At 43.4% G+C, this 15,513-nt stretch overlaps 1 protein-coding gene across 1 annotated transcript in view; it reads right to left on the bottom strand.

Annotated features, from left to right (window-relative positions):
- The window catches only part of LOC120022498 (protein 4.1-like), a 61,819-nt gene extending 46,928 nt beyond the window's left edge, over positions 1-14,891 (bottom strand). The window contains exons 1-5 of the mRNA XM_038966440.1: positions 14,823-14,891; positions 13,860-13,964; positions 13,145-13,187; positions 12,408-12,483; positions 5,205-5,423 (exon numbers count right to left, since the gene is read on the bottom strand). Coding sequence (XP_038822368.1) covers positions 5,205-5,423; positions 12,408-12,483; positions 13,145-13,187; positions 13,860-13,964; positions 14,823-14,876 — 497 coding nt within the window. The 5' untranslated portion in view covers positions 14,877-14,891. The remainder of the gene's footprint in view (positions 1-5,204; positions 5,424-12,407; positions 12,484-13,144; positions 13,188-13,859; positions 13,965-14,822) is intronic.
- Positions 14,892-15,513: the final 622 nt, after the last annotated feature.

Here is a 15,513-nt window from a genome sequence, read left to right as displayed (position 1 = left end):
GGAACCTTTGTCAACACGGTGCCCCGCCGTACCACCACGACTGGTCCGCCGACGTAACTCCATCCGGTGTGCACTCAACCGGCCTTTGCCGGACGTCGGAGCAGACGCTTCTACTTACCCTGGCCTGCTAACTTTAAACGCTGTGTCTCCCGTGTGCTAGCGTAGTAACGAATACCTAGCGGCTTCCCTGTTTGATCTATTGCTGTTCACTGGACCCTATGATCACTTGGCTACATAGCTGATGCCTGCTGGACTGTTCATTAATCACAGTACTCCATTTTGTTTATTTTTTGTTTATCTGTCGGCCCCTGCCTCGAACTCAGGCCCTGTGTGTAGTTAACTGACCCTCTCTGCCCATTCATCGCCATTTTACCTGTTGTTGTTGTCCTAGCTGATTAGCTGTTGTTGTCTTACCCGTTGTTGTCTTAGCTAGCTCTCCCAATCAACACCTGTGATTGCTTTATGCCTCGCTTTATGTCCCTCTCAAATGTCAATATGCTTTGTGTACTGTTGTTAAGGATAGTTATTATTGTCTTAGTTTACTGCGGAGCCCCTAGTCCCACTCAACATGCCTCAGATACCTCCTTTGTCCCACCTCCCACACATGCGGTGACCTCACCCAGCATAACTAGCACGTCCAGAGATGCAACCTCTCTTATCATCACTCGGTGCCTGGGTTTACCTCCACCATACCCCTGTCTGAACATTATGCCCTGAATCTATTCTACCACGCCCAGAAATCGGCTGCTTTTATTCTCTGCCCCCAACGCACTAGACGACCAGTTTTGATAGCCTTTAGCCGTACCCTCATCCTACTCCTCCTCTGTTCCAAGGGTGATGTGGAGGTTAACCCAGGCCCTGCGTGTCCCCAGGCACTCTCATTTGTTGACTTCTGTAACCGAAAAAGCCTTGGTTTCATGCATGTTAACATTAGAAGCCTCCTCCCTAAGTTTGTTTTACTCACTGCTTTAGCACACTCCACCAACCCTGATGTCCTTGCCATGTCTGAATCCTGGCTTAGGAAGGCCACCAAAACTTCTGAGATTTCCATCCCCAACTACAACATTTTCCGTCAAGATAGAACTGCCAAAGGGGGAGGAGTTGCAATCTACTCCAAAGATAGCCTGCAAAGTTCTGTCAAACTTTTCAGGTCTATGCCCAAACAGTTCGAGCTTCTAATTTTAAAAATGAATCTCTCCAGAAATAAGTCTCTCACTGTTGCCGCCTGTTATAGACCCCCCCTCAGCTCCCAGCTGTGCCCTGGACACCATATGTGAATTGATTGCCCCCCATCTATCTTCAGAGTTTGTTCTGTTAGGTGACCTAAACTGGGATATCCTTAACACCCCGGCAGTCCTACAATCTAAGCTAGATGCCCTCAATCTCACACAAATTATTAAGGAACCCACCAGGTACAACCCTAAATCCGTAAACATGGGCACCCTCATAGATATTATCCTGACCAACTTGCCCTCCAAATACAGGATATTGGATCTCAGCGATCACTGCCTCATTGCCCGCATCCGCTATGGGTCCGCGGTCAAACGCTCCCTAAAACACTTCTGCGAGCAGGCCTTTCTAATCGATCTGGCCCGGGTATCCTGGAAGGATATTGACCTCATCCCGTCAGTCGAGGATGCCTGGTCGTTCTTTAAAAGTAATTTCCTCACGATCTTAAATAAGCACGCCCCTTTCAAAAAATGTAGAACTAAGAACAGATATAGCCCTTGGTTCACTCCAGACCTGACTGCCCTCGACCAGCACAAAAACATCCTGTGGCAGACTGCACTAGCATCGAATAGTCCCCACGATATGCAACTTTTCAGGGAAGTCAGGAACCAATACACGCAGTCAGTCAGGAAAGCAAAGGCTAGTTTTTCAAACAGAAATTTGCATCCTGTAGCTCAAACTTCAAAAAGTTTTGGGACACTGTAAAGTCCATGGAGAAGAAGAAGAGCACCTCCTCCCAGCTGCCCACGGCACTGAGGCTAGGTAACACTGTCACCACCGATAAATCCACAATAATTGAGAATTTCAATAAGCATTTCTCTACGGCTGGCCATGCTTTCCTCCTGGCTACCCCAACCCCGGCCAACAGCTCCGCACCCCCCGCAGCTACTTGCCCAAGCCTCCCCAGCTTGTTCTTCACCCAAATCCAGATAGCAGGTGTTCTGAAAGAGCTACAAAACCTGGACCCGTACAAATCAGCTGGGCTAGACAATCTGGACCCTCTCATTCTAAAATTATCCGCCGCTATTGTTGCAACCCCTATTACCAGTCTGTTCAACCTCTCTTTCGTATCGTCCGAGATTCCTAAAGATTGGAAAGCTGCCGCGGTCATCCCCCTCTTCAAAGGGGGTGACACTCTAGACCCAAACTGTTATAGACCTATATCCATCCTGCCCTGCCTTTCTAAAGTCTTCGAAAGCCAAGTTAATAAACAGATCACTGACCATTTAGAATCCCACCATACCTTCTCCGCTGTGCAATCCGGTTTTCGAGCTGGTCACGGGTGCACCTCAGCCACGCTGAAGGTACTAAACGATAGCATAACCGCCATCGATAAAAGACAGTACTGTGCAGCCGTCTTCATCGACCTGGCCAAGGCTTTCGACTCTGTCAATCACCGTATTCTTATCGGCAGACTCAACAGCCTTGGTTTCTCAAATGACTGCCTCGCCTGGTTCACCAACTACTTCTCAGATAGAGTTCAGTGTGTAAAATCGGAGGGCCTGTTGTCTGGACCTCTGGCAGTCTCTATGGGGGTGCCACAGGGTTCAATTCTCAGGCTGACTATTTTCTCTGTATATATCAACGATGTCGCTCTTGCTGCGGGTGAATCCCTGATCCACCTCTACGCAGACGACACCATTCTGTATACATCTGGCCCTTCTTTGGACACTGTGTTAACTTCTCTAGGATAGGGGGAAGCATTCGGAATATCGGATGAAAAGCGTGCCCAAATTAAACTGCCTGCTACTCATGCCCAGAAGCTAAGATATGCATATTATTAGTATATTTGGATAGAAAACACTGAAGTTTCTAAAACAGTTTGAATCATGTCTGTGACTATAACAGAACTTATTTGGCAGGCGAAACCCCGAGGACAAACCATTCCGATTTTTTTTTAGGTCACTCTCTTTTCAATGTGTTTTCATTGGGAATCCAGATTTCTAAGGGACCTTCTTGCAGTTCCTATCGCTTCCACTGGATGTCAACGGTCTTTAGAAATTGGTTGAGGTTTTTCCTTTGAGAAATGAAGAAGTAGCCATGTTCAGAATGAGGCTCGAGGGAAGTGTACTCTTTGTTAGAGGCGCGTGACCTGAAAGCTAGCTACACTTTGTTTTCCTCCGGTATTGAACACAGATCATCCCGTCTTCAATTTCATCGATTACTTACATTAAGAAATACCTAAAGTTGTATTACAAAAGTATTTGAAATGTTTGGACAAAGCTTATAAGTAACTTTTGTAGTCATGTTGCGCGAGTTGGAACCGGTGTTTTTCTGGATCAAACGCGCCAAATAAATGGACATTTTGGATATATATCGACAGAATTAATCGAACAAAAGGACCATTTCTGATGTTTATGGGACATATTGGAGTGCCAACAGAAGAAGCTCGTCAAAGGTAAGGCATGAATTATATCTTTATTTCTGCGTTTTGTGTCACGCCTGGAGGGTTGAAATATGATGGTCTGTGTTTGTTTGCTTGGGTGCTATCCTCAGATAATAACATTGTTTGCTTTCACAGTAATGCATTTTTGAAATCTGACACGTTGGCTGGATTCACAACAAGTGTATCTTTAATTTGGTATATTGAATGTGTGATTTCATGAAAGTTTAATTTTTATAGTAATTTATTTGAATTTGGCGCTCTGCATTTTCACTGGATGTTGGCCACATATCCCAGAGAGGTTAACTAACCTCCAAACGAGCTTCAATGCCATACAACACTCCTTCCGTGGCCTCCAACTGCTCTTAAACGCTAGTAAAACCAAATGCATGCTCTTCAACCGTTCGCTGCCCGCACCCGCCCGCCCGACTAGCATCACTACTCTGGACGGTTCTGACTTAGAATATGGACAACTACAAATACCTAGGTGTCTGGCTAGACTGTAAACTCTCCTTCCAAACTCATATTAAACATCTCCAATCCAAAATGTAAATCTAGAATCGGCTTCCTATTTCGCAACAAAGCCTCCTTCACTCACGCCGCCAAACATACCCTCGTAAAACTGACTATCCTACCGATCCTCGAATTTGGCGATGTCATCTACAGAATAGCTTCCAATACTCTACTCAGCAAACTGGATGCAGTCTATCACAGTGCCATCTGTTTTGTCACCAAAGCCCCATATACCACCCACCACTGCGACCTGTATGCTCTAGTCGGCTGGCCCTCGCTACATATTCGTCGCCAGACCCACTGGCTCCAGGTCATCTATAAGTCTATGCTAGGTAAAGCTCCGCCTTATCTCAGCTCACTGGTTACGATAACAACACCCACCCGTAGCACGCGCTCCAGCAGGTATATCTCACTGGTCATCCCCAAAGCCAACACCTACTTTGGCCGCCTTTCCTTCCAGTTCTCTGCTGCCAATGACTGGAACGAATTGCAAAAATCGCTGAAGCTGGAGACTTATATTTCCCTCACTAACTTTAAACATCAGCTATCTGAGCAGCTAACTGATCGCTGTACATAGCCCATCTGTAAATAGCCCACCCAATCTACCTACCTCATCCCCATATTGTTTTTATTTACTTTTCTGCTCTTTTGCACCCCAGTATTTCTACTTGCACATCACCATCTGCTCATCTATCACGCCAGTGTTATTTAATAAATTGTAATTACGTCGCTACTATGGCCTATACATTGCCTTACCTCCTCACGCCATTTGCACACACTGTATATAGACTTTCTTTTTTTTCTATTGTGTTATTGACTGTACGCTTGTTTATTCCATGTGTAACTCTGTGTTGTTGTTTGTGTCGCACTGCTTTGCTTTATCTTGGCCAGGTCGCAGTTGTAAATGAGAACTTGTTCTCAACTAGCCTACCTGGTTCAATAAAGGTGAAAATAAAAAATGTAAAAGTCAGTGTGTGTGTGTGTGGGGGGGGGGGGGGGGGGGGGGCATTCTGCTGAGTATACTGGGAAAATGTGTCTCTAAGTAAGTGAGTGTGTGTGTATTAAAACCCCTCCTGACCTGTATGTCTTATGCAGCTCCATGACTTTCTTCTCTAGCTCCTTGGTTTGTCCCGGGGCCAGCCTCAGGTCCTTGGCGTAGTCTGGTGCGTGTGTCTCTGGGTCGTACTCCCCCAGCTCTGACTGCAGTGCGTAGGAACCCAGAAGGGCCAGCGTGACAAAGGAGCAAGGTAGACGGCCCCCCAGGATGTCCTTACGCAGCTGGAGACACAGGTAGTACCTGGCCATGCAAAGATAAAAATAAAGGGCTGTGGCTAAGTCGTTTTCAAACCAAGGTGCACTGACAATCGAGCAAACTGTAGATGAAATGACTCTTGGTAGGACAATGGAAGTTTGTTTTCTTTAAAGAAACAAGTTTGTGTTAACAATAAAATATGTTTAACAAAAATATAAAACGCAACATGCAAAAATGTCAATGATTGAGTTACAGTTCATATGAGGAAATCAGTCCATTGAAATACATTCATTAGGACCTAATCGATGGATTTCACGACTGGGAAAATAGATATGCATCTGTTGGTCACAGATACCTTAAAAAATGGGCCTCAGGATTTCTTCATAGTATTTTTTGTGCATTTAAATTGCTATTATGTGATGTTATAGTGTTACTTTATACTTTAGTTTATTTGGTAAATATTTTCTTAACTCTTCTTGAACTGCACTGTTGGTTAAGGTCTTGTAAGTAAATATTTCACAGTATTCGGCACATGTGACAAATAAAGTTTGACTTCATTTGATTTATTGTGTTCCTTGTCCGTAGCTTATGCATGCCCATACCATAACCCCACTGCCACCACATGGGGCACTCTGTTCACAACGTTAACATCAGTAACCCGCTCGCCCACACGACGCCATACACATGGTCTATGGTTGTGAGGCCGGTTGGACGTACTGCCAAATTCTCTAAAACAACGTTCGAGGTGGCTTATGGTAGAGAAATTAACATTACCTTTTCTGGCAACAGCTCTGTTGGACTATCTTTCAGTCAGCATGCCAATTGCACGCTCCCTCAAAACTTGAGACATCTTTGGCATTGCGTTGTGTGACAAAACTGCACATTTTAGAGTGGCCTTTCATTGTGCCCAGCACAAGGTGCACCTGTGTAATGATCATGCCGTTTAATCAGTTTCTTGATATGCCACACCTGTCAGGTAGATGGATTATCTTGACAAAGGATACATTCTCACTAACAGGGATGTAATTATTATAATTATTATTATTTAATTTTTTTATGTAACCTTTATTTACCTAGGCAAGTCAGTTAAGAACAAATTCTTATTTACAATGATGGCCTACCCCCGGCCAAACCCGGACGACGCTGGACCAATTGTATGCCACCCTACGAGACTCCCAATCACTGCCGGATGTGATATAGCCTGTAAACAAATTTGTGCACAAAATTTGAGAGAAATAAGATTTTTGTGATTATGGAATATTTCTGGGATCAACACCTTACATGTTGCATTTATATTTTTGTTCAGTATATATTTGCTACCGTTGTCCTACCAAGAATACCTGACGTACACAAACACACACACCTGTTGTACACAAACACAGCTAGGGGTCAGCGTGAGGTCACAGACCACAGGGCTTCCAGGAAGCAGCAGAAAGATTATGCATCCCGAATGGCACCCGATTCCCTATTTCCCATAGGGCTATGATCAAAAGTAGTGCACTATATAGGAGATAGGGTGCCATTTGGGATAACGGCACAGGCAGTACACCCAGTGTGATGCCGTTAATTAGGCTTAAGCCGGGTTGTTTATGTAATCATGGATGGGGTGGAGGTGGGTGGGAGGCAGGATGCAGGATGAAATGACTCTGGGTGCAATTAGATTCATGACCTCAACTGGCAGGTGAGGATTAGAGGGACAGTGATTGAAAGGGGGGGGGGGGTGAAGAGAGACTGAGAGAGAGACAGAGAGATTGGGGCAATGATAAACAACCCAGCAAACCGGCAACTTTCCCAGAACATTAGCTAACATTCCATTAAGTTCTAGTTAGGGTTTATCTAACATCCCAAAATAATGTTTTTGATAACAAAATATTTTTTCCCCCAATTTTTTTCTTCTAATGAAATATCCTTGAAAAATATCCTCATAACATTGTGCACAAAATCTGTAACAACCAACACAGAACATCCCCCCCAACAAATCTGTAACAACCAACACAGAACATCCCCCCCAAAATCTGTAACAACCAACACAGAACATCCCCCCCAAAATCTGTAACAACCAACACAGAACACCCCCCCCCCCAAAAAAAATCTGTAACAACCAACACAGAACATCCCCCCCAAAATCTGTAACAACCAACACAGAACATCCCCCCCAAAAAATCTGTAACAACCAACACAGAACATCCCCCCCAAAATCTGTAACAACCAACACAGAACATCCCCCCCCTAAATCTGTAACAACCAACACAGAACATCCCCCCCAAATCTGTAACAACCAACACAGAACATCCCCCCCAAAATCTGTAACAACCAACACAGAATAACCCCCCCCCAAAAAATCTGTAACAACCAACACAGAACACCCCTCCCCCCAAAAGGTTTGAAAGTAATGTGATAACACAATGTAGCAGTAATGTTTTCCCAGCAAACCAAAAATTGAGTCTGTGAATGTTCCCAGAACATTTCTTAGGTTGTGGCAAAAACTGAAAAAACACAAAAACTGTCCAGTCCTGTTGATGATTATGCAATGTTTGTATAAAACATTCACCTGGTGTTACAAGAACGTTCCCAGAACACATTTTTTCTGTTCTTTTAAAGGTTCCCTAACATTGTGGGGATATAACAAGAGGTATGTTCCCCCAAAAGCACTAATACTGTCCAGTTGTGTTGCCATTAAGATTACGTTTGTATCAGGGTGCACAACAACAAAAAAAATTGATGTTGCAAGAATGTTGATAGAACAGCTTTCTGTGTTCTTTAAAAAAGGTCCCCAGAACATTTAATTAGGTTGTTGGAAAAGTGTGGATATTCATACAATGTTAAAGGGAAAGGTAGGCTGCGCAGGACATTCCCCTAACGTTGCAATAATATTTAAAAAATATTCACTAAGGTTGCACAAAACATTCCCACAATGTTGCATAATGTTCCACATTTTCCAAATAAGTCGTTCATAGCAAATAAATAATATTCCATTGATGTTGACACAATATACAGTCGTGGCCAAAAGTTTTGAGAATGACACAAATACTAATTTTCACAAAGTCTGCTGCCTCAGTGTCTTTAGATATTTTTGTCAGATGTTACTATGGAATACTGAAGTATAATTACAAGCATTTCATAAGTGTCAAAGGCTTTTATTGACAATTACATGAAGTTGATGCAAAGAGTCAATATTTGCAGTGTTGACCCTTCTTTTTCAAGACCTCTGCAATCTGCCCTGGCATGCTGTCAATTAACTTCTGGGCCACATCCTGACTGATGTCAGCCCATTCTTGCATAATCAATGCTTGGAGTGTGTCAGAATTTGTGCGTTTTTGTTTGTCCGCCCGCCTCTTGAGGATTGACCACAAGTTCTCAATGGGATTAAGGTCTGGGGAGTTTCCTGGCCATGGACCCAAAATATCAATGTTATGTTCCCGAGCCACTTAGTTATCACTTTTTCCTTATGGCAAGGTGCTCCATCATGCTGGAAAAGGCATTGTTTGTCACCAAACTGTTCCTCGATGGTTGGGAGAAGTTGCTCTCGGAGGATGTGTTGGTACCATTCTTTATTCATGGCTGTGTTCGTAGGCAAAAATGTGAGTGAGCCCACTCCCTTGGCTGGGAAGCAACCCCACACATGAATGGTCTCAGGATGCTTTACTGTTGGCAAGACACAGGACTGATGGTAGCGCTCACCTTGTCTTCTCCGGACAAGCTTTTTTCCGGATGCCCCAAACAATCGGAAAGGGGATTTATCAGAGAAATGACTTCACCCCAGTCCTCAGCAGTCCAATCCCTGTACCTTTAACAGAATATCAGTCTGTACCTGATGTTTTTCCTGGAGAGAAGTGGCTTCTTTGCTGCCCTTCTTGACACCAGGTCATCCTCCAAAAGTCTTTGCCTCACTGTGCGTGCAGATGCACTCACAGATGCACATTTGTGGCCTGCTGGAGGTCATTTTGCAGGGCTCTGGCAGTGCTCCTCCTTGCACAAAGGCGGAGGTAGCGGTCCTGCTGCTGGGTTGTTGCCCTCCTACGGCCTCCTCCACGTCTCCTGATGTACTGGCCTGTCTCCTGGTAGCGCCTCCATGCTCTGGACACTACGCTGACAGACACAGCAAACCTTCTTGCCACAGCTCGCATTGATGTGCCATCCTGGATGAGCTGCACTACCTGAGCCACTTGTGTGGGTTGTAGACTCCGTCTCATGCTACCACTAGAGTGAAAGCACCGCCAGCATTCAAAAGTGACCAAAACATCAGCCAGGAAGCATAGGAACTGAGAAGTGGTCTGTGGTCACCACCTGCAGAACCACTCCTTTATTGGGGGTGTCTTGCTAATTGCCTATAATTTCCACCTTTTGTCTATTCCATTTGCACAACAGCATGTGAAATTTATTGTCAATCAGTGTTGCTTCCTAAGTGGACAGTTTGATTTCACAGAAGTGTGATTGACTTGGAGTTACATTGTGTTGTTTAAGTGTTCCCTTTATTTTTTTGAGCAGTGTATATATATGGGGGATACAACCATCCCAGCTCTGCAGATCTTGCTGCGAAGAGACACAATCATTAGATCACTTGTTTTGGTACTGCCAATATGTAGCTTGTATTTGGTGGCAGGTTCAGGAATGGCTAAAGAATTGCAACATTTACCTGGAGCTAACTCTGCAAATAGCACTGCTGGGTGATTTGAAAAGTCATAGTCAATCCATCAATTATATAATAATACTCTTAGCAAAAAAAAAATGTTTAAATTTACAATCTGTAGAAACTATGAGAATAGAAAGATTCAGAACCTTTGTGAAACATCACAGCACAATTGAAATTAGAAATCAAAACTGAATGATCTTCTGAGATCGATGGGAGCGTGCAATTGGCATGCTGACTGCATGAATGTCCACCAGAGCTGTTGCCAGAGAATTGAAAGTTAATTTCTCTACCATAAACCGCCTCCAATGTCGTTTTAGAAAATTTGGCAGTACGTCCAACCCGGCCTCACAACTGCAGACCATGTGTAACCACGCCAGCCCAGGACCTCCACATCTGGCTTCTTCAAATATTTTTTTTTACCTTTATTTAACTAGGCAAGTCAGTGAAGAACAAATTCATATTCACAATGACAGCCTAGGAACAGTGGGGTTAACTGCCTTGTTCAGGGGCAGAACAACAGATTTTTACCTTGTCAGTTCTGGGATTTGATCTAGCAAACTTTCGGTTACTGGCCCAACGCTCTAACCACTAGGCTACCTGCCGCCCCAAGCGGGATCGTCTGAGACCAGCCACCCAGACAGCTGATGAAACTGAGGAGTATTTTGTGGGGAAAAACTCATTCTGACTGGCTGGGCCTGGCTCCCCAGTGTTTGGACCTGGCTTCCAAGTGGATGGGCCTATGCCCTCCCAGGCTCACCCATGGCTGCGCCCCTGCCCAGTCATGTGAAATCCATTGATTAGGGCATAATTTATTTATTTCAATTGACTGATTTGCTTATATGGACAGGTAACTCAGTAAAATCGTTGAAATTGTTGCATGTTGTGTATATTTTTTTTTAAATCAAGTATTGTTGTTCATTAGTTTACTCACATTAGGGGATGGGTGGTAAGGTTATGGGAAAATAATAAAGAATGAATATATATTTTAAAAATCTATATATAAAGTTTATATTTTTAAATTAATATATTTACCCCCCAAAAAATATATTGGGGATTGGAAAAGATCATTTGAAACGGGGCTCAATTTGGCGAGTTGAAAGACAAAACTTTTGGATATACAGACGTGCCTGTTCTCAGAGTCAAAGCAAGTTAACGTTGTCTTCAAGTAAAAAAAATGTTGACCAAATCGTTTTACAGTATTTTAAATCAAATTGATCTCTGATTAAAGATCGAGTTTTGACATCCGTTTGATTTCTCATACCCATTCATACTAAAAGGTGATATAGACACACATCACACTTTAATTTAATTCATAGGTCACTTGAACAGCATTTAAATCATACAAACACAACCATATTTTTAGAACACAATTTATGAGTTATTAAAATGTTCCTATCCTCTTCATATGCTGTGTAACACTGTATGTTTTTGTTACCATTTTAAGTGAAAATAATCACAGTAAGGTACTTAATTGTTACCCAGAAATTATTTGATATTGAGATAAAAATGCCAGCATTGTTACGTCCGTCGTCGGAATTAGACCAAAGCGCAGCGTGGAAAGTGTTCATCGTACTTTATTTAAATGAACACCAAAAACAACAACGGGAAAACAACAAACGTAAAGTTCTGCAGGGCTATACAGCTACTGTGCAAAAACAACTTCCCACAACCTAGGGTGGAACAACAGGCTGCCTAAGTATGATTCCCAATCAGAGACAACGATTGGGAACCATACCCGGCCAACAAAGAAATAGAAAACTAGAATCCCTACCCAAATCACACCCTGACCTAACCAAATAGAGAAATAAAAAGGCTCTCTAAGGTCAGGGCGTGACCAGCATTGGACCTTAACTCAATAAAAGATTATAACATTGAACCTGAATTTGTTTTGATATATTTATTATGTATCGTCATTTTTCAGAATGTGTTTTTCCTTACGATTCCCTTACTCTAAAATTGATTAAATATATTTTACACACAATACCCCATAATGACAAAGCAAAAACTATTTTTTAGAAGTTTTTGTAAATCTATAAAAAATACAAAACTGAAATATAACATTTACATAAGTATTCAGACCCTTTACTTTTAGTGTTTTGGGAACCTCTTATCATATCCCCACAATGTTCCCAGAAACCTAATGAAACATTCTGATCATATTTTAAAGAACAGGTTAAATGTGTTCTAGGAACGTTTTTCTAGCATCAGGTGAATGTCTTATTCAAACATTCTATAATCATCAGCACGACTGGACATTTTTTTGTGTTATGAGAACATTTGCCGCGACCTAACAAATGTTCTGGGAACTTTCACAGAACCAATTTTGGTTTGCTGGGAAGAGACAGAGAGCACACCTAGAAGAGAGAAACCAAACGGAGGAGCAGGTAGAGGTTTACCTGGTGATGTCTTCAGAAAGCTGGGCTGGGTCAGGAGGATAGAACTTCACATTGAAGGTGAAGTCATAATTGGTGCCTGAGGGAAAAATCTGGCATCAAAACACATTCAAATCACGGTAACATTTTCCTCTCGCTAAAACATGCACAGCGATGTTAAAAAAAAAACTTGGGTCATATTCAATAGGCACCAAAAGGACTGTTAGGGACTAACATGAACTTGTCCAATAAGAAACCCTCATTTTCGTTCCGAAACGTTTAGCTACGGTGTGCACTAATGAATACCCCCCTGAGTAATGAATGACGACGGTATTTTCGTCTCACCTGTACATGATTGTGCGTCTGCACAGATCTTGTCTAACTTTGCACCTACGTAGGTGGAGCAGAAAATGAAATGGGAGTGTCACGGTGAGGTGTACAGGGCAGTGTGTTTATTAGCCGTTCTACATTCAGCGTTTGAGGGTTAAAGCTAGCAAGCCAGCCAACTTTAGCCAGTTAACTGATGGTGCTTGACTTGCATTGTGAGATCAGAGCATTCCAGTGTGCGCTCTGATCGCTGCGAAAGAGAAACACTCGGAACTTACGAAAGGCCCAGGACACACTGACAGTCTGGAGCCACCATTTTACGAACGCACCGCACCCACAGTATAACTTCCATTCATTTAGCGAGAGGTTACAAGACAGGCCCCTATACACACACAATGAGAGCAGAGCAGAAGCTACGCATTCAACCCCCTCACCTTGAACCTGTCTGCGGATCTCCTTGGTGAAATCCATCCAGGTCTGTGGAGCAGAAGTAGAACAATCATCAGAAGAAAAAAAGCAAGGACTCAAGACGTTGCGCCTTTTTAAAACTGAACATCAAACACTAGGAGGAAAAGGGGATACCTAGTCAGTTGTACAACACTGGGAGGAAACCAGGAGGAAAAGGGGAGATACCTAGTCAGTTGTACAACACTGGGAGGAAACCAGGAGGAAAGAGGGAGATACCTAGTCAGTTGTACAACACTGGGAGGAAACCAGGAGGAAAGAGGGAGATACCTAGTCAGTTGTACAACACTGGGAGGAAACCAGGAGGAAAGAGGGAGATACCTAGTCAGTTGTACAACACTGGGAGGAAACCAGGAGGAAAGAGGGAGATACCTAGTCAGTTGTACAACACTGGGAGGAAACCAGGAGGAAAAGGGGAGATACCTAGTCAGTTGTACAACACTGGGAGGAAACCAGGAGGAAAAGGGGATACCTAGTCAGTTGTACAACTGAATGTCTTCAACTGAAATGTGTCTTCCACATTTAACCCAACCCCTCTGAATCAGAGAGGTGCGTGTATAATATGTCCATGTATCTTTGTGAGAATGTACAGGTACAGGTGTGATCACACCAGTAATATTAGTAACAGTGTAGTAACAGACAGACATTAGTTAAAGAGCAGAACATTGTCTCAGAGCTTCTGACCTTCATGGAAGGCGACTCCCAGATGGCCAGGCCATAGTAGTCTCTCTCCAGCAGGTTGAGGTGGTCACACACCTTGGTGAACAGCTCCACACCTTTGGCATGTTTCTACAGGCAGGAGACATATTTCACAGAGAGCCATGTGTGTGTCTGTGTGATAGGCATGTTTTCTAAAGGTCAGACACACGCACAGGGAGAAGAAATAGCTACAGACACACAAAAAGACAGTAATGAACTGTATGAGACATATGTGTCCCAAATGGCACCCTATTCCCTATATAGTGCACTACTTTTGACCAGGGCCCACAGTGTTCTGTTCAAAAGCAGTGCACTACGTAGGGAATAGGGTGTCAATTGGGACGTAGCCATTAACTGTCGGTTCCTAATGCAGTAGAACATGATTTAGGAGAGAGGAAGCTCAGGGACCTTGCTGTAGCATGCTGTTAGTTAGGCTGCTGCTGACCAATGACTAAAACATTGTCTGAGTAGTGGTGGAGGATCGTTTTACTCAATACTGGATGTATCCCTAGCCTGGAGATCCCAGGGATGGTTGTGCTGTCTTGCCAAATCAAATGGAATTGCCAAACAGCCAAGTCAAAGAGCCATGCCAAACAGCCATGCCAAACAGTCATGTCCAACAGTCATGTCCAACAGTCATGTCCAACAGTCATGTCCAACAGTCATGCCAAACAGTCATGCCAAACAGTCATGTCAAACAGTCATGTCAAACAGTCAAGTCAAAGAGCCATGTCCAACAGCCATGTCCAACAGCCATGTCAAACAGCCATGTCAAACAACCATGTCAAACAGCCATGCCAAACAGCCATGCCAAACAGTCATGTCAAACATGGCATGACGACGGCATAAGATTTGGCTAGACAGCACAAACCGTCCTGGATCCCCCAGGCTATGTATCCCAGGTTTCCAACTAGAATAAAGGAATGATTTGGTAATATTGGGACTTACATCCAGCTCACACTCAAACAGAGTGTCGTCCAGCAGTGTAACTTTAATTTGCATGATCCTGGGTCGACGAGGAGGCTTAGGAGGTTGAGCGTCTTCCTCTGTGGTCTTCTCTGCTCCCTCTTTCTCAGGCTCCTCCTCCTCTTTCTCCTTCTCCTGGGCACTGTCCTCTTCTCTTTTCTCCTTATCTGTCTCTCCCCCCTCTTCCTCAGAGTCTTTCTCAGTGTCAGGGTCTTCCTTCTGGTCTACCTGGACAGGCTGGAGGAAAAAGACACAAGACACATTTTAAACACAATCAATGTTATATTTATATCCAAAAACGCATACATTGACACATGACAAAAACATCCTTGCTTAAAGATACACAGAACAAACAGATAAGCTTGACAAAGGACAAAGACATGATATTGATGAGCCACTGTAGTCGACATCTATATATTGGTAAACTGGTCTATACCTGCAGTGTTCAGTCTCAGACAGTGTCCAGTCAGTGAACACGTTACAACCACATGCCTGGAGGCATTCACGAATCCTCAGCTCAAACACACAAGTTAGTAGTCAGGTCAACCGCTCTGGTTCTGCATCTCTACACTTCACTACAGGTGAACTAAACAAAGGCTTTGTCACACACACATACACATACAATGTCAATGAATAACTAAAGCATCACTACAGCAAAAAGTAAAGTAAATTA

This window comes from Salvelinus namaycush, chromosome 27, assembly GCF_016432855.1.
Source record: "Salvelinus namaycush isolate Seneca chromosome 27, SaNama_1.0, whole genome shotgun sequence".
Classification (NCBI taxonomy): Eukaryota; Metazoa; Chordata; class Actinopteri; order Salmoniformes; family Salmonidae; genus Salvelinus; species Salvelinus namaycush.
This window is presented reverse-complemented; position numbering and strand designations above follow the sequence as displayed.